This window comes from Thalassophryne amazonica, chromosome 10 (genome assembly GCF_902500255.1).
Source record: "Thalassophryne amazonica chromosome 10, fThaAma1.1, whole genome shotgun sequence".
NCBI lineage: Eukaryota > Metazoa > Chordata > Actinopteri > Batrachoidiformes > Batrachoididae > Thalassophryne > Thalassophryne amazonica.
In genome coordinates this window covers 297,601-324,763 of record NC_047112.1, presented here as the reverse complement: position 1 = coordinate 324,763, position 27,163 = coordinate 297,601, and the positions used below count along the sequence as shown (strand labels likewise).

Genomic DNA, 27,163 nt, shown 5'->3' with positions numbered 1-27,163 from the left:
ATAAAGACGGTCACACACAGACACAAACGTACATGTACCGGCTCATAAAGACGACCAGACCCAGAGACAAAGATACACGTACAGGCTCATAAAGACGACCAGACCCAGACACAAACGCAACATACAGGCTCATAAAGATTACCAGACAGAGACACAAATGCACACATACCGGCTCATAAAGACGACCAGACCCAGACACAAACAAACACGTACAGGCTCATAAAGTTGACCAGACACAAACGCACACGTACAGGCTCATAAAGATGACCAGACACAGACACAAATGCACACGTTCAGGCTCATAAAGATGACCACACACAGACACAAATGCACACGTTCAGGCTCATAAAGATGACCACACACAGACACAAACGCACACGTATAGGCTGATAAAGACGACCAGACCCAGACACAAACGAACATGTACAGGCTCATGAAGCCGGCCAGACACAGACACAAACACACACGTACCGGCTCATAAAGATGTCCACGCACAGACACAAACGCACACGTACAGGCTCATAAAGAAGAACAGACCCAGACACAAACACACGTACAGGCTCATAAAGTTGACCAGACACAAACGCACACGTATAGGCTCATAAAGAAGACCAGACCCAGACACAAACTCACACGTACAGGCTCATAAAGTCGACACGTACAGGCTCATAAAGATGTCCACGCACAAACACAAACGCACACATATAGGCTCATAAAGACGACCAGACCCAGACACAAACGTACATGTACAGGCCCATGAAGACGGCCAGACAGAGACACGAACGAACACGCGCCGGCTCAAAAAGACAACGAGACCAAGACACAATCACACACATACAAACGCACATGTACAGACTCATAAGGATAGCCACACACAGACACAAACGTGTATGTTCAAGCTCATAAAGATGACCAAACACAAATGCACACGTACAGGCTCATAAAGACGACCAGACACAGACACAAATGCACACGTTCAGGCTCGTAAAGATGACCACACACAGATACAAACGCACACGTACAGGCTCATAAGGATAGCCACACACAGACACAAATGGTATGTTCAAGCAAATAAAGACGACCAAACACAAACGCACTCGTACAAGCTCATAAAGATGACCAGACACAAACGCACACATACAGGCTCATAAAGATGACCAGACAGAGACACAAATAAATGGGTGAGAGCTAGAAGCGACTATCTCGCATTTGTCAAAAACTGAGTTAAGTGTGTAAAGCAAGTATACTGGACAACAAAAGAAACACAAGTATGTTTAAATATTGCTTCCTGACTACAATTTCGGTCAGATTTATGTCATACGATAGAAGCAGCTGATCTGCTCTGTGTCAGTCTGATCCCGTCAGATCTCAGAAGCTAAGCAGAGTATGATCTGGTTAGTACTTGGATGGGAGACCTCTTTGGAACACCAGCAGCTGTGTGTGTTTCTCCAGGTAACACTGGAGTTGCGTCAGGAAGGGCATCCGGCATAAAACTTGTGCCAATTCCCAATGCGGATCGGGCTGTATCCGCTGTGGCGACCCCGAACAAAAACCGGGAGCAGCCGAATGAACAACAACAACATGTCACATACAATAGTAAATAAATGTGTGCTTAAGTCTATAGAGTTAAACAGAAAGGTAACGTTCTGGATCATATCGTAGTCAATAGCACATGTGACCACCATCTGCTGCAATTAATTCAGCTAATCTTCTGTGCACAGAACCCCCTAAATGGGGAATTTCCTGTTGAGGAACAGCTGCCACTCCTCCCACAAGGCATTCTGAACTTGAACACAGTGATCAGTGTTGGGATTTGATACTGAACACGACGATCCAAAATATCCTTAAGTGCTCGATGGGTCTGTTGCGTGTCCTCCGTGTCACAGGACCTCCTCCTTAACCAGCTGATAGTCGACTCCTGAACATTTCAACCTGTGGCTGTGTTCTGTGCTGTCAAAGCAGCATCCAGCATGTCAGTGGAGCGTTCACAAAGTTTCACTGAGGCATTACCCCCCCATACCCCAACAAATTTGTCACTCCTGCTTGTTACTCACAGTCATTGATCAAAACATGCCACACCTCCATCATTCTGCTTGGCAGCGTCCGTGGTCATGTTTGTATACAAACGCATGTCTACGGTTGACTCGAAATGACAATTACTCTCTTCCCCACTGTTTGTAGGTATGGATGCACCGTACCGACGAACATTTTGTTATGTTACAGCCTTGTTCCAAAATGGATGAAATTCATTTTTTTTTCTGTAAACTTCTACACACAATACCCCATAAAGGCAATGTGAAAAAAGTTTTTTTTTTTGCAAAATTATTAAATATAACCCAATGCTAAAATACCCTCGGTTGTATAAGCATTGCCTTCTTTATAATTTGCAGTTGTGTAATTGGTATACTAGTGCACAGTGTGTGTGTGTGTGTATATATATATATATATATATATATATATATATATATATACACACACACATACCGGATTTTGTATAACAGATTTTCACACACATCAGACAAAACGTCCTGTCCAATCGCAATGCATTTTCATTAAAAACCCTTCATATGTACAAGACAGAGTAATCTGGCCCAGCTGCAACAGAGGTATGAAATGAAGTTCATCACTGACACTCACCAATTCGAGGAAAGTGGGACCGTATTTCCTTGATTAAAAGCCCAACTATTTATTTTTCAAACCTTGCTCAGACCCGACACGTAAACAAGGCAGGGTGTAATTCAAGGCCTGTGATTATTAACAAAATGCTGCTTGTTGCCTGCACTGAATTATGATAAGGTTCACACATATCCCTGGGTGTGACGAACCAAACCACTTTAGATCAGAGCCCTCTGCCTGTCTGCAAACCCTCCCCAGAGCCTGACGTGCATCTGCTAAATGACTGAGACTACAAGGATTGTGATTTGTCACTTTTATGTTTTCACTCCTTCCTCTCCTGTTATATTTTAAAAGTTTTTGCAGTGCACACGCTGATTACATTTTGATCATGGATAAATATGTTTGGCAGAAATATGGTTGGCAAATATGGGAGTCAGGAAAAGATGCTCAATTGACCCACAATTCATGGAGGAAAATTATACGTGCCATATTGTTGGTTTGGAGGTTGATGATTGCATAAAGGTGTGATGGAGAACTTTAAAAGGGTTACGCTCATGGTGACGCCATTGAATGACCATGCAGTTACAGAGGTGCAGAAGCATAAATCAGGCTTGAGGTTTTTAAGGTACCACTCTGCAGCAGACTTAGGAAAAACGTATTTTTTCCATTTTATATATACAGTTGTATGCAAAAGTTTGGGCACCCCTGATGATTTCCATGATTTTCCTTTCCTTGGATCAGCAATTTCAGTTAAATATATCATATTGCACTCCCCCTCTATCTGCCACCTTATTGTGGTTGGGGAGTTTGCGTACCCGGATGATCCTAGGGGCTATGTTGTCGGGGGCTTTGTGCCCCTTGTAGGGTCTCCCAAGGCAAACGTGTCAGACTAAGGGCAGTTCAGAAGCTCCCATGACCAGTAAAAAATCAAGGACTGAGACGTCGCCCGGTATGGCGGAGCCGGGGCCCCACCCTGGAGCCAAGCCTGGTGGTCGGGCCTTAGCCCATGGGGCCCGGCCGGGCTCAGATCGAAAGAGCAATGCGGGCCCGCCCTCCTGTGGGTTCACCACCTGCAGAGGAGGCCATGGGGGTTGGGTACAGAGAGGACTGGGTGGCGCTCGAGGGCGGGTGGCCCGGCAGCCCGGTCCGCGCTCACAGCCCCTGGCTGTTGGGACGTGGAATGTCGCCTCACTGGGGGGGAAGGAGCCTGAGCTTGTGCAGGAGGTTGAGAGATACCGACTGGAGATAGTCGGGCTCACCTCCACGCACAGCTTGGGCTCTGGTACCCAACTCCTGGAGAGGGGCTGGACGTTCCACTTTTCTGGCGTTGCCACAGGGAGAGGCGGAGAGCTGGCGTTGCATTGCTTATTGCTCCCCAGCTCAGTCGCCATGTATTGTGTCCCTACGCCTTCAGGCCGGGGACAGGTCTCTCAGTGTTGTCTCGGCCTACGGGCTGAGCAGCAGTGCAGAGTACCCAACCTTCTTGGAGTCCCTAGGAGGGGTACTAGATAGCACTCTGACTGGGGACTCCATTGTTCTCCCGGGGGGTTTCAACGCCCACGTGGGCGGTGACAGTGAACCCTGGAGGGGTGTGATCGGGAAGAATGGACTCCCCGATCTGAACCCGAGTGGTGTTCAGTTGTTGGACTTCTGTGCTAGTCAGTTTCTCCATCACGAACACCATGTTCAAGCACAAGGGTGTACATAAGTGCATGTGGCACCAGGACACCCTGAGCCGGAGGTTGATGATTGACTTTGTAGTCAAATCAAATCAATCAATCAATCAATCAATTTTTTTATATAGCGCCAATCACAAAGCAGCCAAAGATAACGATACATCTTTGGGATGGTTATGAGTAATTTTTTCTCTAATAGTTAAAATTTTGTTAGCAAAGAAAGTCATGAAGTCATTACTAGTTAAAGTTAATGGAATACTCAGCTCAATAGAGCTCTGACTCTTTGTCAGCCTGGCTACAGTGCTGAAAAGAAACCTGGGGTTGTTCTTATTTTCTTCAATTAGTGATGAGTAGAAAGATGTCCTAGCTTTACGGAGGGCTTTTTTATAGAGCAACAGACTCTTTTTCCAGGCTAAGTGAAGATCTTCTAAATTAGTGAGACGCCATTTCCTCTCCAACTTACGGGTTATCTGCTTTAAGCTACGAGTTTGTGAGTTATACCACGGAGTCAGGCACTTCTGATTTAAAGCTTTCTTTTTTTAGAGGAGCTACAGCACCCAAAGTTGTCTTCAATGAGGATGTAAAACTATTGACGAGATACTCCAACCTTCCTTTTCTCTCAAAAATTCTTGAAAGGGTAGTTGTAAAACAGCTAACTGATCATCTGCAGAGGAATGGTCTATTTGAAGAGTTTCAGTCAGGTTTTAGAATTCATCATAGTACAGAAACAGCATTAGTGAAGCTTACAAATGATCTTCTTATGGCCTCGGACAGTGGACTCATCTCTGTGCTTGTTCTGTTAGACCTCAGTGCTGCTTTTGATACTGTTGACCATAAAATTTTATTACAGAGATTAGAGCATGCCATAGGTATTAAAGGCACTGCGCTGCGGTGGTTTGAATCATATTTGTCTAATAGATTACAATTTGTTCATGTAAATGGGGAATCTTCTTCACAGACTAAAGTTAATTATGGAGTTCCACAAGGTTCTGTGCTAGGACCAATTTTATTCACTTTATACATGCTTCCCTTAGGCAGTATTATTAGACGGTATTGCTTAAATTTTCATTGTTACGCAGATGATACCCAGCTTTATCTATCCATGAAGCCAGAGGACACACACCAATTAGCTAAACTGCAGGATTGTCTTACAGACATAAAGACATGGATGACCTCTAATTTCCTGCTTTTAAACTCAGATAAAACTGAAGTTATTGTACTTGGCCCCACAAATCTTAGAAACATGGTGTCTAACCAGATCCTTACTCTGGATGGCATTACCCTGACCTCTAGTAATACTGTGAGAAATCTTGGAGTCATTATTGATCAGGATATGTCATTCAGAGCGCATATTAAACAAATATGTAGGACTGCTTTTTTGCATTTACGCAATATCTCTAAAATCAGAAAGGTCTTGTCTCAGGGTGATGCTGAAAAACTAATTCATGCATTTATTTCCTCTAGGCTGGACTATTGTAATTCATTATTATCAGGTTGTCCTAAAAGTTCCCTAAAAAGCCTTCAGTTAATTCAAAATGCTGCAGCTAGAGTACTGACGGGGACTAGAAGGAGAGAGCATATCTCACCCATATTGGCCTCTCTTCATTGGCTTCCTGTTAATTCTAGAATAGAATTTAAAATTCTTCTTCTTACTTATAAGGTTTTGAATAATCAGGTCCCATCTTATCTTAGGGACCTCGTAGTACCATATCACCCCAATAGAGCGCTTCGCTCTCAGACTGCAGGCTTACTTGTAGTTCCTAGGGTTTGTAAGAGTAGAATGGGAGGCAGAGCCTTCAGCTTTCAGGCTCCTCTCCTGTGGAACCAGCTCCCAATTCAGATCAGGGAGACAGACACACTCTCTACTTTTAAGATTAGGCTTAAAACTTTCCTTTTTGCTAAAGCTTATAGTTAGGGCTGGATCAGGTGACCCTGAACCATCCCTTAGTTATGCTGCTATAGACTTAGACTGCTGGGGGGTTCCCATGATGCACTGAGTGTTTCTTTCTCTTTTTGCTCTGTATGCACCACTCTGCATTTAATCATTAGTGATTGATCTCTGCTCCCCTCCACAGCATGTCTTTTTCCTGGTTCTCTCCCTCAGCCCCAACCAGTCCCAGCAGAAGACTGCCCCTCCCTGAGCCTGGTTCTGCTGGAGGTTTCTTCCTGTTAAAAGGGAGTTTTTCCCTCCCACTGTAGCCAAGTGCTTGCTCACAGGGGGTCGTTTTGACCGTTGGGGTTTTACATAATTATTGTATGGCCTTACAATATAAAGCGCCTTGGGGCAACTGTTTGTTGTGATTTGGCGCTATATAAAAAAATTGATTGATTGATACTCTATCTCACTTACAGAGTTTAGGTAGCTACTCTGCACTGTGTTGGTATATGACATTAGAGAACATAAAGAAGGAATCATATCCTTAAACCTAGTTACAGCGCTTTCTGAAAGACTTCTAGTGTAATGAAACTTATTCCCCACTGCTGGGTAGTCCATCAGAGTAAATGTAAATGTTATTAAAAAATGATCAGACAGAAGGGAGTTTTCAGGGAATACTGTTAAGTCTTCTATTTCCATACCATAAGTCAGAACAAGATCTAAGATATGATTAAAGTGGTGGGTGGACTCATTTACTTTTTGAGCAAAGCCAATAGAGTCTAATAATAGATTAAATGCAGTGTTGAGGCTGTCATTCTCAGCATCTGTGTGGATGTTAAAATCGCCCACTATAATTATCTTATCTGAGCTAAGCACTAAGTCAGACAAAAGGTCTGAAAATTCACAGAGAAACTCACAGTAACGACCAGGTGGACGATAGATAATAACAAATAAAACTGGTTTTTGGGACTTCCAATTTGGATGGACAAGACTAAGAGTCAAGCTTTCAAATGAATTAAAGCTCTGTCTGGCTTTTTGATTAATTAATAAGCTGGAATGGAAGATTGCTGCTAATCCTCCGCCCCGGGCCGTGCTATGAGCATTCTGACAGTTAGTGTGACTCGGGGGTGTTGACTCATTTAAACTAACATATTCATCCTGCTGTAACCAGGTTTCTGTTAGGCAGAATAAATCAATATGTTGATCAATTATTATATCATTTACCAACAGGGACTTAGAAGAGAGAGACCTAATGTTTAATAGACCACATTTAACTGTTTTAGTCTGTGGTGCAGTTGAAGGTGCTATATTATTTTTTCTTTTTGAATTTTTATGCTTAAATAGATTTTTGCTGGTTATTGGTAGTCTGGGAGCAGGCACCGTCTCTACGGGGATGGGGTAATGAGGGGATGGCAGCGGGAGAGAAGCTGCAGAGAGGTGTGTAAGACTACAACTCTGCTTCCTGGTCGCAACCCTGGATAGTCACGGTTTGGAGGATTTAAGAAAATTAGCCAGATTTCTAGAAATGAGAGCTGCTCCATCCAAAGTGGGATGGATGCCGTCTCTCCTAACAAGACCAGGTTTTCCCCAGAAGCTTTGCCAATTATCTATGAAGCCCACCTCATTTTTTGGACACCACTCAAAGACAGCCAGCAATTCAAGGAGAACATGCGGCTAAACATGTCACTCCCGGTCTGATTGGGGAGGGGCCCAGAGAAAACTACAGAGTCCGACATTGTTTTTGCAAAGTTACACACCGATTTAATGTTAATTTTAGTGACCTCCGATTGGCGTAACCGGGTGTCATTATTGCCGACGTGAATTACAATCTTACCAAATTTACGCTTAGCCTTAGCCAGCAGTTTCAAATTTCCTTCAATGTCGTCTGCTCTGGCCCCCGGAAGACAATTGACTATGGTTACTGGTGTCGCTAACTTCACATTTCTCAAAACAGAGTCGCCAATAACCAGAGTTTGATCCTCGGCGGGTGTGTCGTCGAGTGGGGAAAAACGGTTAGAGATGTGAACGGGTTGGCGGTGTACACAGGGCTTCTGTTTAGGGCTACGCTTCCTCCTCACAGTCACCCAGTCGGCCTGCTTTCCCGGCTGCTCGGGATCTGCCAGGGGGTAACTAACGGCGGCTAAGCTACCTTGGTCCGCACCGACTACAGGGGCCTGGCTAGCTGTAGAATTTTCCACGGTGCGGAGCCGAGTCTCCAATTCGCCCAGCCTGGCCTCCAAAGCTACGAATATGCTACACTTATTATAAGTACCGTTACTGCTAAAGGAGGCCGAGGAATAACTAAACATTTCACACCCAGAGCAGAAAAGTGCGGGAGAGACAGGAGAAGCCGCCATGCTAAATCGGCTAAGAGCTAGTAGCTACGCTAAGCTAACGGATTCCTAAAAACACGCAAAGTGAATAATGTGTAAATAATTTAGAGGTGATTCAGCAGAAGGAGTGCTTTAGTTAAGGCACGTAAAGATTAACAAATCAAATCAGATCAAATCAAATCAATTTTATTTATATAGCGCCAAATCACAACAAACAGTTGCCCCAAGGCGCTCTATATTGTAAGGCAAAAGCCATACAATAATTACATAAAAACCCCAACGTTCAAAACGACCCCCTATGAGCAAGCACTTGGCGACAGTGGGAAGGAAAAACTCCCTTTTAACAGGAAGAAACCTCCAGCAGAACCAGGCTCAGGGAGGGGCAGTCTTCTGCTGGGACTGGTTGGGGCTGAGGGGAGAGAATCAGGAAAAAGACATGCTGTGGAAGAGAGCAGAGATCAATCACTAATGATTAAATGCAGAGTGGTGCATACAGAGCAAAAAGAGAAAGAAACTCAGTGCATCATGGGAACCCCCCAGCAGTCTAAGTCTATAGCAGCATAACTAAGGGATGGTTCAGGGTCACCTGATCCAGCCCTAACTATAAGCTTTAGCAAAAAGGAAAGTTTTAAGTGTTGGGTATTTTCTCCTCCAAACATTCTTAAAACCTTGATAAGACAAACAGAGTCAAGAAACACCAGTGAGACAGAAAGTCAAATTAATCACGCGCGGAGTGCGGCCAGGCTGTACACCAAGGCTACACTAAAGTCTGGCCTGTGCTCCCGCTCTTTTTATTAGAGAAGCCATCATTACATCATAAAACTTGTCCTAAGGGGGGGGGACAACGCGAGACAAGTTTCTTCCCGTAACATAAACACATACGTCAATAAGTGCAGCTGTAAGGAAAAACAGTTTCTTTCTTTTACTCTTATCATCGAAGGTCAGCACATCTCGTTCGTCTGTTGCACTTATCAGCTGTTCTGCATCTGCGTGAAGTGTCCTGTCCTTCACACTCCTTCACACTAAGCATCACATCACAACAGTCAAAACAACCTTCAGTTCTCTTACTCCCAGTTCAGCCTGACCCCGTCATGCTTCACTCCCAGTCGTTAGCGGCTACAAAAACAAGTTGTATAATAATAATAAGTACATCCAGCTCTTCATTCCCAGTTCAGATTGACCCCAGCATGCTAAAACAAGGTTGAATAACACGTACAGTCTCAGGGTTAGGTGCAAAACAGCACAACACCGTTCTCATGAGAAAGAAGACAAAGGTACAAATGTTTAACAGTGATAATCATATATACAAAATCTTTAACATTCAGCCTAATCTTAAAAGTAGAGAGAGTGTCTGTCTCCCTGATCCGAATTGGAAGCTGGTTCCACAGGAGAGGAGCCTGAAAGCTGAAGGCTCTGCCTCCCATTCTACTCTTACAAATCCTAGGAACTACAAGTAAGCCTGCAGTCTGAGAGCGAGGCGCTCTATTGGGGTGATATGGTACTATGAGGTCCCTAAGATAAGATGGGACCTGATTATTCAAAACCTTATAGGTAAGAAGAAGAATTTTAAATTCTATTCTAGAATTAACAGGAAGCCAATGAAGAGAGGCCAATATGGGTGAAATATGCTCTCTCCTTCTAGTCCCCGTCAGTACTCTAGCTGCAGCATTCTGAATTAACTGAAGGCTTTTCAGGGAACTTTTAGGACAACCTGATAATAATGAATTACAATAGTCCAGCCTAGAGGAAATAAATGCATGAATTAGTTTTTCAGCATCACTCTGAGACAAGACCTTTCTGATTTTAGAGATATTGCGTAAATGCAAAAAAGCAGTCCTACATATTTGTTTAATATGTGCATTGAATGACATATCCTGATCAAAAATGACTCCAAGATTTCTCACAGTATTACTAGAGGTCAGGGTAATGCCATCCAGAGCAAGGATCTGATTAGACACCATGTTTCTAAGATTTGTGGGGCCAAGTACAATAACTTCAGTTTTATCTGAGTTTAAAAGCAGGAAATTAGAGGTCATCCATGTCTTTATGTCTGTAAGACATTCCTGCAGTTTAACTAATTGGTGTGTGTCCTCTGGCTTCATGGATAGATAAAGATGGGTATCATCTGCGTAACAATGAAAATTTAAGCAATGCGTTCTAATAATACTGCCTAAGGGAAGCATGTATAAAGTGAATAAAATTGGTCCTAGCACAGAACCTTGTTGAACTCCATAATTAACCTTAGTCTGTGAAGAAGATTCCCCATTTACATGAACAAATTGTAATCTATTAGACAAATATGATTCAAACCACCGCAGCGCAGTGCCTTTAATACCTATGGCATGCTCTAATCTCTGTAATAAAATTTTATGGTCAACAGTATCAAAAGCAGCACTGAGGTCTAACAGAACAAGCACAGAGATGAGTCCACTGTCTGAGGCCATAAGAAGATCATTTGTAACCTTCACTAATGCTGTTTCTGTACTATGATGAATTCTACAACCTGACTGAAACTCTTCAAATAGACCATTCCTCTGCAGATGATCAGTTAGCTGTTTTACAACTACCCTTTCAAGAATTTTTGAGAGAAAAGGAAGGTTGGAGATTGGCCTATAATTAGCTAAGATAGCTGGGTCAAGTGATGGCTTTTTAAGTAATGGTTTAATTACTGCCACCTTAAAGCCTGTGGTACATAGCCAACTAATAAAGATAGATTGATCATATTTAAGACCGAAGCATTAATTAATGGTTGGGCTTCCTTGAGCAGCCTGGTAGGAATGGGGTCTAATAGACATGTTGATGGTTTGGAGGAAGTAACTAATGAAAATAACTCAGACAGAACAATCACAGAGAAAGCGTCTAACCAAATACCAGCATTACTGAAAGCAGCCAAAGATAACGATATGTCTTTGGGATGGTTCTGAGTAATTTTTTCTCTTATAGTTAAAATTTTATTAGCAAAGAAAGTCATGAAGTCATTACTAGTTAAAGCTAAAGGAATACTTGACTCAATAGAGCTCTGACTCTGTCAGCCTGGCTACAGTGCTGAAAAGAAACCTGGGGTTGTTCTTATTTTCTTCAATTAGTGATGAGTAGTAAGATGTCCTAGCCTTACGGAGGGCTTTTTTATAGAGCAACAGACTCTTTTTCCAGGCTAAGTGAAGATCTTCTAAATTAGTGAGACGCCATTTCCTCTGCCTAGACATTTCCATACCTCCTCTGGAATGTCATCTGGACCAACTGCCTTTCCACTCTTCATCCTCTTCGTAGCAGAGTAGAATAGAATAGAATTTATTATTATTGTACATGACACCAGAAAAAAAATACTGTGCATGACAATGAAATTAAAAACAATCTCTTAAAAGCACAATTAAAATAAATAAATAAAACTAGAAGTACTCAGAGAGTGCAAACCTCCGCCAAGGCCATGGGGTCACTGACGCCATAACATCTACACGCCGTGGAATCACTGAACATAAAAAAGTCTAACAATGATGTTTGCTCAGTAGTAAAAAAGCTTCATCTGCTGTGACTGGATAGCATGTATCCTTAGCGCTTGGCATCACAGTTTATTACAACTTGCACCTTTCCCAGAAGCTACTGTCATCTGAGCACTGATATTGATATTGCATGTGCTTATAGACAAAAACGAATAAGAAACAAAATTCAATTTATTATTCAACTAAACTGCAAATATATGAATTTTTTAACATTTATGAAACACTTCTCTAAACAAGGCCATAGGGTCACTGACCCTAAAGAGATTCCCTCCTTGGCACATTGATCTATTTCTTTTTGTCTGTTTCTCTAAAATTGTATATACAACGCAACACTTTTGGTTTTGCTCCCATTTTGTATGAGATGAACTCAAAGATGTAAAACTTTTTCCACATACACAATATCACCATTTCCCTCAAATATTGTTCACAAACCAGTCTAAATCTGTGATAGTGAGCACTTCTCCTTTGCTGAGATAATCCATCCCACCTCACAGGTGTGCCATACCAAGATGCTGATTAGACACCATGATTAGTGCACAGGTGTGCCTTAGACTGCCCACAATAAAAGGCCACTCTGAAAGGTGCAGTTTTATCACACAGCACAATGCCACAGATGTCGCAAGATTTGAGGGAGCGTGCAATTGGCATGCTGACAGCAGGAATGTCAACCAGAGCTGTTGCTCGTGTATTGAATGTTCATTTCTCTACCATAAGCCGTCTCCAAAGTCGTTTCAGAGAATTTGGCAGTACATCCAACCAGCCTCACAACCACAGACCACATGTAACCACACCAGCCCAGGACCTCCACATCCAGCATGTTCACCCCAAGATCGTCTGAGACCAGCCACTCGGACAGCTGCTGAAACAATCGGTTTGCATAACCAAAGAATTTCTGCACAAACTGTCAGAAACCGTCTCAGGGAAGCTCATCTGCATGCTCGTCGTCCTCATCGGGGTCTCGACCTGACTCCAGTTCGTCGTCATAACCGAATTGAGTGGGCAAATGCTCACATTCGCTGGTGTTTGGCACGTTGGAGAGGTGTTCTCTTCACGGATGAAACGAAGGAGATGTGTTGCACTGCATGAGGCAAATGGTGGTCACACCAGATACTGACTGGTATCCCCCCCCCCAATAAAACAAAACTGCACCTTTCAGAGTGGCCTTTTATTGTGGGCAGTCTAAGGCACACCTGTGCACTAATCATGGTGTCTAATCAGCATCTTGATATGGCACACCTGTGAGGTGGGATGGATTATCTCAGCAAAGGAGAAGTGCTCACTATCACAGATTTAGACTGGTTTGTGAACAATATTTGAGGGAAATGGTGATATTGTGTATGTGGAAAAAGTTTTACATCTTTGAGTTCATCTCATACAAAATGGGAGCAAAACAAAAAGTGTTGCGTTTATATTTTTGTTGAGTATAATAATCATTAGATTATTAATATATAAACAAAAATAAATTTAAGAAATATTACAATTTGAAAACAAATGCACCCAAACGTAATGATGCTGCAACTGCTTAATGCTAACTTTTATCTTTGAAAATGCCATAGACATGCTAACGCGTTAGCATCCGGATCCGGATCACCACTAAAATTTAATCACTTGTTTCTCTTGTCATTTCCAACCACTCCACAAAATTTCATCAAAATCTGTTCAAACCTTTCAAGTTATCCTGCTGACAGACAGACAAACAAACAAACACAACCGAAAACATAACCTCCTTGGCGGAGGTAATAAATAAATAACCCTAAAAATTCTATATAAAACCTAGTTAAAAACACTCAATCACAATCATAAAATGGCAGGTCCAGCAGTATTCAGTGCACAAATAGCTCTTCTCCCACAAAGCTATTTTTAAGTCTGTTTGTTCTGGCCTTATGTGCCCTGTATCGTCTGCCTGATGGCAGTAATTCAAACAAATAGTGTCCAGGATGGGAGGGGTCTCTGATTGTAGTCCTTGCCTTCCAAAGACAACAACTTGTATACAGTTCCTCTAATGAAGGCAAGAGACAACCAGTGATCTTCTGGGCTGTGGTGACGACCCTCTGGAGAGCTTTCCTGTCTGTGACTGTGCAGCTGGAAAACCACACACAGACAGTAGGTCAAAATGCTCTCTTTGGAGCAGCGATAGAAGGACACCAGCAGTCTCTGTGGCAGATGGTTATTCCTGAGAACCCTCAGGAAATAGAGTCTCTGCTGTGCCTTCTTGATGGTAGCCATCGTGTTTGTGCTCCAAGTCAGGTCGTCTCTCAAATACACGCCCAGAAAACAAAATTCAGAGACCCACTCCACACAGTCCCCATCGATGACCAGTGGCTGGATGACTGTTTTCCTCCTTCTATAGTCCACCACCATCTCCTTTGTCTTTGAGGTGTTGAGGATCAAATTGTTCTCCTTACACCAGGCCGACAACCGCTGCACCTCCTCTCTATAGGCAGACTCATCCTCACCAGAAATGAGTCCCACCACAGTAGTATCATCAGCAAACTTAATGATATTGTTGCTGAAGTGAGAGGGGGTGCAGTCATAGGTGTAGAGGGTGTAAAGCAAAGGACTCAGCACGCATCCCTGAGGGGAGCCGGTGCTGAGGCTAATGTCCGAAGAGATGTGAGGGCCAACTCTCACCCTCAGAGTGGTCTGTGAGGAAGTCCAAGATCCACCGGCAAATGGAGTGGAACACCCCCAGGTCCAACAACTTAATCACAAGCCTGCTTGGAAGAATGGTATTAAATGCTGAGCTGAAGTCCACAAAGAGCACCCTCACATAGCTCCCCTGCTGCTCCAGATGGGACACAGCATCATGTAGAGCCATAATGATGGCATCCTCCGTGGACCTGCTCGCACGATATGCAAACTGGTGAGGGTCAAACCCAGGGGGAAGGCAGGAGATGATGTAGGCCTGGACTAACTTTTCGAAGCACTTCATAATAATCGGAGTTAGTGCCACCGGGCAATAGTCATTCAGATCACTGATCCTGGTCTTCTTAGGGAGGGGGACAATAATAGAGGACTTCAAGCGGGGGGACAGCAGCCTGGCTCAGGGACTGGTTAAAAATGTTTGTAAACACACCAGCTAACTAAGCTGCACATTCCCTCAACACCCGTCGCAAGACGCCATCCGGACCCGCAGCTTTCCTTGAATTCACCCCCCTCAACACCCGCCTCACCTCCTGTTCCTCCAGCATGAGGACGTGGCTGTTGAGGGCAGGTGAGGGGATGAGCAAAGAAGCTATTGAGGTTCTCTGCCAGTGAGGCATCACTGTAGTCTGCCAACAGGGTGCTGGGTCGGTGGTTCGTGATGTGCTGAACACCCTGCCACACCTGCCGAGAGTCCTGACACTGGAAGCAGTCCTCTATTCGCCTCCTATAAGCTGTCTTGGCACATCTGATCCCCTTCTTCAGGTTGGCTCTGGCGGTGCTGTACAGCTCCCCATTACCACACCTGAAGGCGGAGTTCCTCTCCTGGAGCAGGTTCCGCACCTCCCGAGTCATCCAAGGCTTCATGTTGGGATAAACACGGATGTACTTATCCACAGTGACCATGTCGGTGCAGAACCTGATATATCCCAAGACAGCTGCTGTATACTAGCCCTCACTTCTTCCTTACTAATCTCTTGTACTTCCTGATTTACTCTCACCACATTATCCAGCCTTTTCTCTCGCTCATTTTCTTCATTCATCAGCTCTTCGAAATATTCCCGACACCTTCTCAGCACACACAACTCACTTCTCAGCACATTACCATGTGCATTTTTTACCACCCTAGCCTGCTGCACATCCTTTCCAGCTCTGTCCCTTTGTCTGGCCAATCGGTACAAGTCCTTTTCTCCTTCCTTACTATTCAACTTCTTGTACAGCTCGCAATATGCCTTTTCCTTTGCTTTTGCCACTTCTCTTTTCGCCTTACGCAGCGTCTCCTTGTACTCCTGTCTACTTTCTTCATCTCTCCGACTATCCCAAAACTTTTTCATCAACCTCTTTCTCCATTATGCTTTCCTGGACCTCTTCGTTCCACCACCAAGTCTCCTTGTCTTCCTTCCACTGTCCAGATGTAATACCCAGTACTGTCCTAGCTGTCTCCCTCACATCTGCGGTACTTTTCCAGTTGTCCAAAATTGCTTCCCCTCCAACCAGTGCTTCTCTCACCTGCTTGCTAAATTTCACACAACAGTTTTCCTCCTTCAGCTTCCACCATCTGATCCTTTGTTGAGCTCTCACTCTCCTATGCTGTCTAGTGACACTCTCTCCTGCCACCACCTTACAGTCTCTGATTTCTTTTAGCTTGCATCTCCTATAAAGAATGTAGTCCACCTGTGTGCACCTTCCTCCACTCTTATATGTCACCCTGTGCTCCTCCCTTTTCGTAAAGTAGGTATTCACCACAGCCATTTCCATCCTTTTTGCAAAATCAACTTATATCTGTCCTTCCCCATTCCTATCCTTGATACCATATCTACCCATTACTTCCTCATCACCTCTGTTCCCTTCACCAACATGCCCATTGAAGTCCGCTCCTATCGCCACTCTTTCATCCTTGGGTTCACTCTCCACCACCTCATCTAACACACTCTTTCTCCTTCATCTCACAACCTACCTATGGGGCATATGCACTGATGATATTCATCATCATCCCTTCAATTTCCAACTTCACACTCATCACCCTGTCAGACACTTGCTTAACCTCCAACACACTTGGACACAGATCTGGCAACTTGCTTCTGATGGACTGTTTGCTGCTGTGACGCCACTCTGAACTTCACACGGTTGTATACGCTTCTTTTATTTCTGTTTAGCACTCTTCTGGTTATTAATTGTATCTACTCTGAATGTTATTTAACAACAGTCCTGTTGTGAATCACTAGCAGTTAGCATTCGCTAGCAGTTAGCATTCACTAGCGGTTAGCTTTCGCTAGCTAGGTTGACCCCTCCCCTCTCCGTCATTACTTTTTATAGCTGTTCTGTTTTACCAGTTTAACACTTCTGTTCATTTTTTCAGTCGAACTACTGTGAATTTTAAGTAATTATTTTACTCCTGTGTAAAATCTTAGGAGCGGCTAGCATTTTCGCTAGCGGTTAGCTTGCGTTAGCACGTTATTTTCGTCTGTGTGACTCTTAAGAGTGGTTAGCTTATCCATTGTTGGTTAGCTCATGTTTGCTTGGCTACATTCTTGAATTTCTTAGTGCACAAAGTACACTACTTATTCTACTTTACACCCTCTGTAAATCTTGCGTGATGTTGGAAGATAGGGTGGCTATCTTAGACAGCGGTGTCTGTAAGTTAGAGCAGCTTCTTAGCTCAGTGGAGTTAGATGTTACGGGCACTCCAGATGAGGTTAGTGTTGGGCCGGCTAGCGAGCCATTAGCATCAGCTTAGAAACGCTGGCTGTGGAGGATGGCTTTCAGACTGTGGCTAGGCGGAGGAAGCCCTGTAGGGCTTGGTGCCTGGTTGTGGCACCCCGATCACACTCGCCAGTGCGAACTGTGAATCGGTTCTCCCCCTTGGATTTGCCAGATGTGAATTCTCTGAGCCCATAAGTGACTTCCACTCCTGTCTCCAGGTTGAAACACCGGACTTTAGTGATAAGGGATTCTATCACCCGCAAAGTCAGGTTACAAATGCTGGCTGACGTTAAATGTATTCCTGGGGCCAGAGCTCCCGACATTGCATCTCATCTTAGGGTGCTGACGCTGCAGAAGGGAAGACAGACGAAGGAACATGACATGAGATATAGTCACATAATTATTCACGTTGGCACCAATGATATCAGGATGAAGCACTCAGAGGTCACAAAAATGGACATAGAGAGGACTTGTGACCTTGCCAGAAAGATGTGTCGGCATCGATTAATAGTCTGTGGTCCCCTCCCCTCCCGGGGTACTGATGAGGTGTTTAGCAGGCTGACATCGTTAAATAGGTGGCTGGCGCAGTTTTGTAGACAGCAAGGCTTTAGATTTATTGATAACTGGCCTTCGTTGTGGGGTCGCCGTGGCTTGCTGATGCTGGACGGCCTCCACCCTACTGGGGAAGGCGCCGCCATCTTGTCTGCAAACATAGATAGAGCTCTACAGGGAGGGTAACATTAGGAATCTACAGCAGGCCACGGAGAAGGTGATTAGAGACCCTGCAAGGCTTGTGACAAATGTGGGTGTGGAATGCATTATCTTAGCGGGGAATTTAGTGCAGAAAATCCACTATGGTGATAGTGCAGTTTATTTGCCAGGGAGGGAATTTCAACAAGTTGAGACTGTGGCCTGCTTCCGTAGTCGTGTCCATAAAATTCATAGAAGGATATGCTTTCCAAACTTAATACCCATTACTATATTGGATGATGTTGAAATTGAGGATGGCCCAGTGGTTGTTCCAGCAAAAGCAAAGATTTTGTGTCTGCTACCTACAACGCGCGTGGAATGTCTTAAACCCAAACCTACTTCTAGGCATCTTATATATGCTACTCTGGAACCACCCCTAAACCCAAACAGTTCAACTGTCAAACCCCACTGAGGTCCTTAGACTTGGTTTCATTAACATAAGATCACTGTCCTCAAAATCATTGTTGATCAATGATCTAATTATTGATTATCACTTAGATATGATTGGGCTATGTGAAACCTGGCTTAAATCTACAGCTGTCCTCCCCTTAAATGAGGCCTGCCCACCATATATATATATATATATATATATATATATATATATATATATATATATATATATATATATATATATATATATATATATATATATATATATATATCAATTCAATCAATCAATTTTTTTTTTTTATATAGCGCCAAATCACAACAAACAGTTGCCCCAAGGCGCTTTATATTGTAAGGCAAGGCCATACAATAATGATGTAAAACCCCAACGGTCAAAACGACCCCCTGTGAGCAAGCACTTGGCTACAGTGGGAAGGAAAAACTCCCTTTTAACAGGAAGAAACCTCCAGCAGAACCAGGCTCAGGGAGGGGCAGTCTTCTGCTGGGACTGGTTGGGGCTGAGGGAGAGAACCAGGAAAAAGACATGCTGTGGAGGGGAGCAGAGATCGATCACTAATGATTAAATGCAGAGTGGTGCATACAGAGCAAAAAGAGAAAGAAACAGTGCATCATGGGAACCCCCCAGCAGTCTACGTCTATAGCAGCATAACTAAGGGATGGTTCAGGGTCACCTGATCCAGCCCTAACTATAAGCTTTAGCAAAAAGGAAAGTTTTAAGCCTAATCTTAAAAGTAGAGAGGGTGTCTGTCTCCCTGATCTGAATTGGGAGCTGGTTCCACAGGAGAGGAGCCTGAAAGCTGAAGGCTCTGCCTCCCATTCTACTCTTACAAACCCTAGGAACTACAAGTAAGCCTGCAGTCTGAGAGCAAAGCGCTCTATTGGGGTGATATGGTACTACGAGGTCCCTAAGATAAGATGGGACCTGATTATTCAAAACCTTATAAGTAAGAAGAAGAATTTTAAATTCTATTCTAGAATTAACAGGAAGCCAATGAAGAGAGGCCAATATGGGTGAGATATGCTCTCTCCTTCTAGTCCCCGTCAGCACTCTAGCTGCAGCATTTTGAATTAACTGAAGGCTTTTTAGGGAACTTTTAGGACAACCTGATAATAATGAATTACAATAGTCCAGCCTAGAGGAAATAAAGGCATGAATTAGTTTTTCAGCATCACTCTGAGACAAGACCTTTCTGATTTTAGAGATATTGCGTAAATGCAAAAAAGCAGTCCTACATATTTGTTTAATATGCGCTTTGAATGACATATCCTGATCAAAAATGACTCCAAGATTTCTCACAGTATTACTAGAGGTCAGGGTAATGCCATCCAGAGTAAGGATCTGGTTAGACACCATGTTTCTAAGATTTGTGGGGCCAACAATCCACGACACCTGTGATGTTCACGTGCAGATCTGAGGACTTCCAGCTGGTACCAATGTAGTGATGAAGAACTACATTTAAACCAGCAGTGAGTTGGATAAGATTGCCGGAGAATACGACCTTGTGACGACCGTGTGGGGACGCTGAGGGCCGTTTCAGAGTCTGACATCGCACCTGTGAAGGAGGACGAGGGTGAGAGGCAAACGTTGTCAGCACACGACAGAGGTGAATATTCTGAAAAGTTTATCCGTGAATGTAAATTGGCGTTTATACGCAGCTATAAGTAATTATTGGTGAAAATTGTTTGGTGTGCTCCTCACGGCAGTGGCGTGCGGATTAATGATCCTCCACTAGCTGTGAGCAGCAGCCTCTTTGAACTAAGTTTGAAACCAGACCTAAACGTGTAGCTGATAAGTTTGCCTCTAAACGATATTTCGTAGTAATAAGTGTTGAATAATCTCATCTCTGTTCCTCCTTCGCAGAGTACAGTCTGGGAAAGTCACCTGGGGGGGGGTGTTGGCGGAACTCCTGAGTCCTGAACGTTCGGACTCCGACTGTTGAGACGCTGAGAGGGCGCGCCGCCTTTTCACCTCACCAGAACTTAAATTATTTAGTATTTCATGTATAGCACAAAGGGAGAAAAATAAATGTTTTCTTTTTGGAACTGCTTCTGATTATTTCATGCTGGGTTCAGTCAGATACTGGACCGCTCCTCAATCCGCGTCTTATCCATAACACACACACATATATATATATATATATATATATATATGTCGTGACGCAAAGCAAGGCGGGGGTGTTGCTCTTACTTATAAATCTAGGTTTAGCTTATTAGCTGTTGGGGGTCACAAATATCACTCGTTTGAGCAAATTCTGTCCATAAAGATAATGAACAGAACAAGTGACAAAGGGCAGCCCTGGCGGAGGCCAACGTGCACTGGAAACAGGTTTGACTTACTACCAGCAATGCGAACCAAGCTCCTGCTGTGGTCGTACAGGGACCGGATAGCCCATAGCAAAGGACCCTGGACCCCGTACTCCCGGAGCACCCCCCACAGGGTGCCCCGAGGGACACGGTCAGATGCCTTCTCCAGAGCCACAAAGCACATGTAGACTGGTTGGGCGAACTCCCATGAACCCTCGAGCGTGATGGAGCGTGTAGACCTGGTCCAGTGTGCCGCAACCAGGACGAAAACCACACTGCTCCTCCTGAATCCGAGGTTCGACTATTGGTCGAATTCTCCTCTCCAGTACTCTGGAATAGACCTTACCGGGGAGGCTGAGGAGTGTGATCCCCCTGTAGTTGGAACACACCCTCCGGTCCCCCTTCTTAAACAGAGGGACCACCATCCTGGTCTGCCAATCCAGAGGCACTGTCCCCAACCGCTACACAATGTTGCAGAGGCGTGTCAGCCAAGACAGTCCCACAACATCCAGAGATTTAAGGTACTCAGGACGGATTTCATCCACCCCAGGAGTCTTGCCACTGAGGAGCTTTCTAACCACCTCGGTGACTTCGGCCTGGGTAATGGATGAGTCTGCCTCTGAGTCCCCAGTCTCTGCTTCCTCTTTGGAAGACGTGACGATGGGATTGAGGAGATCCTTGAAGTATTCCTTCCACGGCCCGACAACATCCCCAGTCAGGGTCAACAGCTCCCCACCCGCACCGTAGACAGTGCTGGTGGAGAGCTGCTTCCGCCTCCTGAGGCGTTGGATGGTTTGCCAGAATTTCTTCGAGGCCGACCGATAGTCTTCCTCCATGGCCTCCCCGAACTCCTCCCAGACCCGAGTTTTTGCTTCTGCGACCGCATGGGCTGCGGCACGCTTGGCCTGCCGGTACCTGTCAGCTGCCTCCGGGGTCCCACCTACCAACAAAGACAAGTAGGACTCCTTCTTCAGCTTGACAGCATCCCTTACTTCCAGCGTCCACCACCGGGTTCGAGGATTGCCGCCGCAACAGGCAGCAGAGACCTTGTGACCACAGCTACAAGCGGCCGCATCGACAATGCAGGTGGAGAACATGGTCCACTCGGACTCCATGTCTCCAACCTCCCCTGGGATCTGGTTCTGCCAGTCGTTCCCAGCAGACCCTCACGATATGTTTGGGCCTGCCAGATCTGACTGGCTTCCTCCCCTTCCAGCAGATCCAACTCACCACCAGGTGGTGATCGGTCAACAGCTCAGCCCCTCTCTTTACTCGAGTGTCCGAGACACGTGGCCGAAGGTCAGATGATATGACTACAAAGTCGATCAACGTGCACTTATGGACACCCTTGTGCTTGAACATGGTGTTCGTGATGGACAAACTGTGACTAGCACAGAAGTCCAACAACTGAACACCACTCTGGTTCAGATCGGGGAGACAACAGTGAGAGACCTGTCCCCGACCCGAAGGCATAGGGACATGACCCTCTCGTTCACCGGAGTGAACTCCAACACATGGTGACTGAGCTGGGGAGCAATAAGCAATGTGACCCCAGCTCTCCACCTCTCCCCGTGGGCAACGCCAGAAAAGTGGAGCGTCTAGCCCCTCTCCAGGAGTTGGGAACCAGAGCCCAACCTGTGCGTGGAGGTGAGCCCGACTATCTCCAGTCTGTATCTCTCAATCTCCTGCACAAGCTCAGGCTCCTTCCCCCCCAGTGAGGTGACATTCCATGTCCCAACAGCCAGGGGCTGTGAGCGCGGACCGGGCCACCAGGCCACCCGCCCACGACCGCCACCCAGTCCTCTCTGCACCCGACCCCCATGGCCCCCTCTGCAGGTGGTGAACCCACAGGTGGGCAGGCCCACGTCGCTCTTTCGGGCTGAGCCTGGCCGGGCCCCATGGGCTAAGGCCCGACCACCAGGCACTCGCGCGCAAGCCCCAACCCAGGCCCAGGCATGGCTCCAGGGTGGGGCACCAGCTCCGCCATATTGGGCGCCGTCTCCATCCTTGATTTTTTTACTGGTCATGGAAGCTTCTGAACTGCCCTTAGTCTGACCTGTCATCTAGGACCTGTTTGCCTTGGGAGACCCTACAAGGGGCACAAAGCCCCCGACAACATAGCTCCTAGGATCATCCGGGTACGCAAACTCCCCCACCACGATAAGGTGGCAGCTAGAGGGGGAGGTTCCTGTATATTCATTTTGTGAATAGTTCTGTAATTTGTGTCTGTATCATGGCCCAAGCAGAGGGTCACCCCTTTGAGTCTGGTCTGCTTGAGGTTTCTTCCTCAGAGGGAGTTTTTCCTTACCACTGTTGCTCTGGGGGTTGGTAAGGTTAGACCTTACCTGTGTGAAGCGCCTTGAGGCAACTCTGTTGTGATTTGGCGCTATATAAATGAAAATAAATTGAACTGAATTGATTTGATCTGTGGGCAGTTCAACAGTTTTGATGGTGTATCCACATCAGGATGGTACACATGACATTTTATACTCAGCAGTTACTGAATTTTGGAGACTAGGTGAAATTTGGATGAAGAAGAAGAGCCTTTTTGCCATTGCACATACATACGACAAAATGTGTCTTCTACATTTAAAGGACGTGTCGCACGTTTTTTAACACCCTAGTTATCAACACAACATCAAAGTATTCATGATTGTTAGTCTCTCGGTGCACATGCGCTCATAATTACTGGTCTCTGATTTTTTTATTGCTCTTCCTGAGCGAGCTAAGAGGTGCATTTCCGGAAAACATCTTACTCAGCAATTCTCAGCGTGTGGTGTAGTATTAGAATCAGCAGAAAGATCCGATGACTGACTGACTGACAGAGCGAAACAAACCCTGCTCTGTCAGATAACGAAGCTTCGGAGCGTTTCTTTGAAAGCGATGCTCGGATTTACAGAGGAAACAACACACTTCACCCTGAAACTCTTTTTTTCAGACTCTGTTGGGTTTTGGAAACTAACGTGTGGTGATGCTGCTGTTTGTGTCACAGGATGCTGGTTTACTGCTGCTGTGAACATGGATGTGGATTGTCTCCAACGCACTGTTTTTACAGGCTGCTTGGACAAACGTTTGTATTTGTAACATTGGAAAAAGTCAGAATACATTATTTTCAGGAGATAATGGACTATAACATGCCACAATCATGACAGAACTTGGGCTGAAGGCAGCGCTGCTGTCGGACATTATTCTCTGCCAACAATCTCGTGTGCAAAGTGTGTGTAGGGACTTATTTTGGACCTGGACAACTTCTCTGCAGGCTATCATGTGAGGAATTATAGCTGACCTGTACATGTCCTCTGACTGGCTATCCCACACTTGTGGACTTTATATTTGGAAATTTTTGCAAGTGGGTGACTTGGTGGCATGTTTGTTTTTTTCTTTTGCCTTGTGTTCTCTTCAGTGGAGCTGCTTTTACTTTGAAAGAGTTTGTGCACAAACTCTCTCAACATCCAAGGTCAACATCCAAATTACCTGATTGTAATTACCTCTGCGCAGCACGCTGTTTTAACCCACAAATCTCAGCTGTTTATTGCCGCTGTGGACGTGAAACGCACACGTGATCACAGAGATCCCACTCAGACATGGAGAGAACATACAAACTCCACACAGAAAGGGTGGGAAGAATTAACACGACCTTCTTGCTGTGAGGCACAGTGGTAACCTATAAGCTACCATGGCTTTCCTGTTCCCATTGTGGCTGTCACAAGTTGCTTTTAACACAATACAAATGGAATTTGTATGTTCACCCTATTATAACATGGCTTAACGATTTGTCATCAGAATTGTTCACCAATTAACTTCCTTAACGAGGTTTGGGAGATCCATGATCCAGTCTGTCAGCCAGAGTTCAGGTATTTCACAAAATCTCCCTTCCCCGGAAGTATTTCTTTTTCTATGCTTTTAACATTTAACATCAATGTTACGTTTAAGCATAAACATAAAAATAAATCTGGTAAACACCTGAATTTACAGAAGGCAGGAACTTTGAGCCTGTTTTTCTAAAACCTTGAAGTTTGTGGGATAGTAGACTCTGGTTTGAACCCACTCAACACAAGAGTCAGACAAACACATCCAGGGAATTGAGCAAGTTCCTTGACTCTTAAGCTGCTCCCAGTGTGTGGCAGCACACTGACATCTTTGCAAGTGTGTGAGTGTAATGCCTCAGTATTTTGAGTGTCTGCATCCATTTACGAGGTCTATTAGAAAAGTATCCGACCTTATTATTTTTTTCAAAAACCATATGGATTTGAATCACGTGTGATTGCGTCAGACAAGCTTGAACCCTCGTGCGCATGCGTGAGTTTTTCCACGCCTGTTGGTTGCATCATTCGCCTGTGAGCAGGCTTTGAGTGAGGAGTGGTCCACCCCCTCGGCGGATTTTCATTGTCAGGAAATGGCGGAATGATTTGGGCTTTTTTTCCATCAGAATTTTTTCAGAAACTGTTAGAGACTGGCAGCTGGAAACCATTCGAAAAATTTATCTGGATTTCGGTGAAAATTTTACGGGCTTCACAGAGAATAAGGACTGTTACTACAGCTTTAAGGATGGCTTTAAGGACGTTCAGCGCGCCGCGCTCCGTGCCGCCATCGAGAGCCACAAACCACTGGATCATTTCTAAACGGACGGCTCTGTGAAGACGGGACCGTTGTGTGCACTTTCTCTGGTTATCACAAGAGCTGAACATCAACCATTTTCCGGCAGATTTCACTTTTAACAAGAGATTTTGTCATGGAAAGCTGAGCGGAGGCTTCGCGCGTCACGATGGATTCGCTACTGGAGCGAGACAAAACCACCTCCGTTTTGGTCTCACAGGATGGCTTTGAGATGGCGTTCAGACAGCTGTCGGTGGTTTTTCCATCGAGTGATTATCTGCGAAATTGTGGATGTGCCTGGACATGCCAGAACATGTCCCGTGAGGCTTCATCACGGCGTTGTCCAGGCACATCCACAATTTCTTGGATAATCACTCGATGGAAAAACCACCGACAGCTCTCTGAACTCCATCTCAAAGCCGTCTTGTGAGACCAAAACGGAGGTGTTCCTTTGTCTCGCTCCATCAGCAAATTGGTCGTGACGCGCGAAGCCTCCGCTCAGCTTTCCATGACAAAATCTCGTTAAAAGTGAAATCTGCCCGAAAATGGTTGATGTCCAGGTCATGTGATAACCAGAGAAAGTGCACACGATGGTCCCGTCTCCACAGAGCCATCCGTTTAGAAATGATCTGGTGGTTTGTGGCTCTCGATGGCGGCACAGAGCGCGGCGCGCCGAGCGTCCTTAAACCCGTCCTTAAAGCTGTAGTAACAGTCCTTATTCTCTGTGAAGCCCGTAAAATTTTCACCGAAAGCCAGATAAATTTTTCGAATGGTTTCCAGCTGCCTGTCTCTAACAGTTTCTGAAAAAATTCTGATGGAAAAAAGGCCCAAATCATTCCGCCATTTCCTGACAATGAAAATCCGCCAAGGGGGTGGACAACTCCTCACTCAAAGCCTGCTCACAGGCGAATGACGCAACCGACAGGCGTGGAAAAACTCACGCATGCGCACGAGGGTTCAAGCTTGTCTGACGCAATCACACGTGATTCAAATCCATATGGTTTTTGAAAAAAATAATAAGGTCGGATACTTTTCTAATAGACCTCGTATCTGTGGTAAATATTGAAGAAACATAAATGTTAGAACAATCTAGAAATCCTAGCCTCCATCTGTGAAGCAAAAATTACAAACCAATTGACACATTAGGAATAAAGATAACACCTGTGCCTTTTAAATCTAACAAATCATTTTAAATCTGGACAGTGCTGATATTAAGTACTTCAGTCTGTGTATTATCTGTGATACTGAGGCCAGAGCAATTCTTTTACTTGTGTTTTTAGGAGTCCACGCTAAAGAGTCTTCTGAGCGCTCTCTGGAACCTCTCGGCACATAGTATCGACAACAAGATGATGATCTGTTCGGTGGACGGCGCCCTGGGCTTCCTGGTCAGCACACTGACCTACCGCTGCCAGACCAACTCTTTGGCCATCATTGAGAGCGGTGGGGGTATTCTCCGAAATGTATCCAGTCTGGTTGCCACACGAGAAGACTATAGGTAGATCTCCTCGACTCAAGCAAAGTGTAAATGCCGCATGGACAGGCAGTTCATATTTTCATATGACAATGATTTAATTTACATCAGAAGATTTTGTTCAAAAACTTTCATTTTCATCAATTAAATTTTGGCTTAAATAATGCAATCTTCTTAAACCAACCTGTTCCTACTGGCATATTACTAAAGCCATAAAAACAGAAATACCTCATGCTTTGAAAATGTCCTAGTAAAATGACCATTTATACATTTGTATTGAATGTAGT

General features: G+C 44.8%; 1 protein-coding gene across 1 annotated transcript in view; it reads left to right on the top strand.

Moving 5' to 3' along the window:
• apc2 (APC regulator of WNT signaling pathway 2) overlaps window positions 1–27,163 on the top strand; it is a 234,378-nt gene that overhangs the window by 201,187 nt on the left and 6,028 nt on the right. The window contains 1 exon segment of the mRNA XM_034179257.1: window positions 26,686–26,900. Coding sequence (XP_034035148.1) covers window positions 26,686–26,900 — 215 coding nt within the window.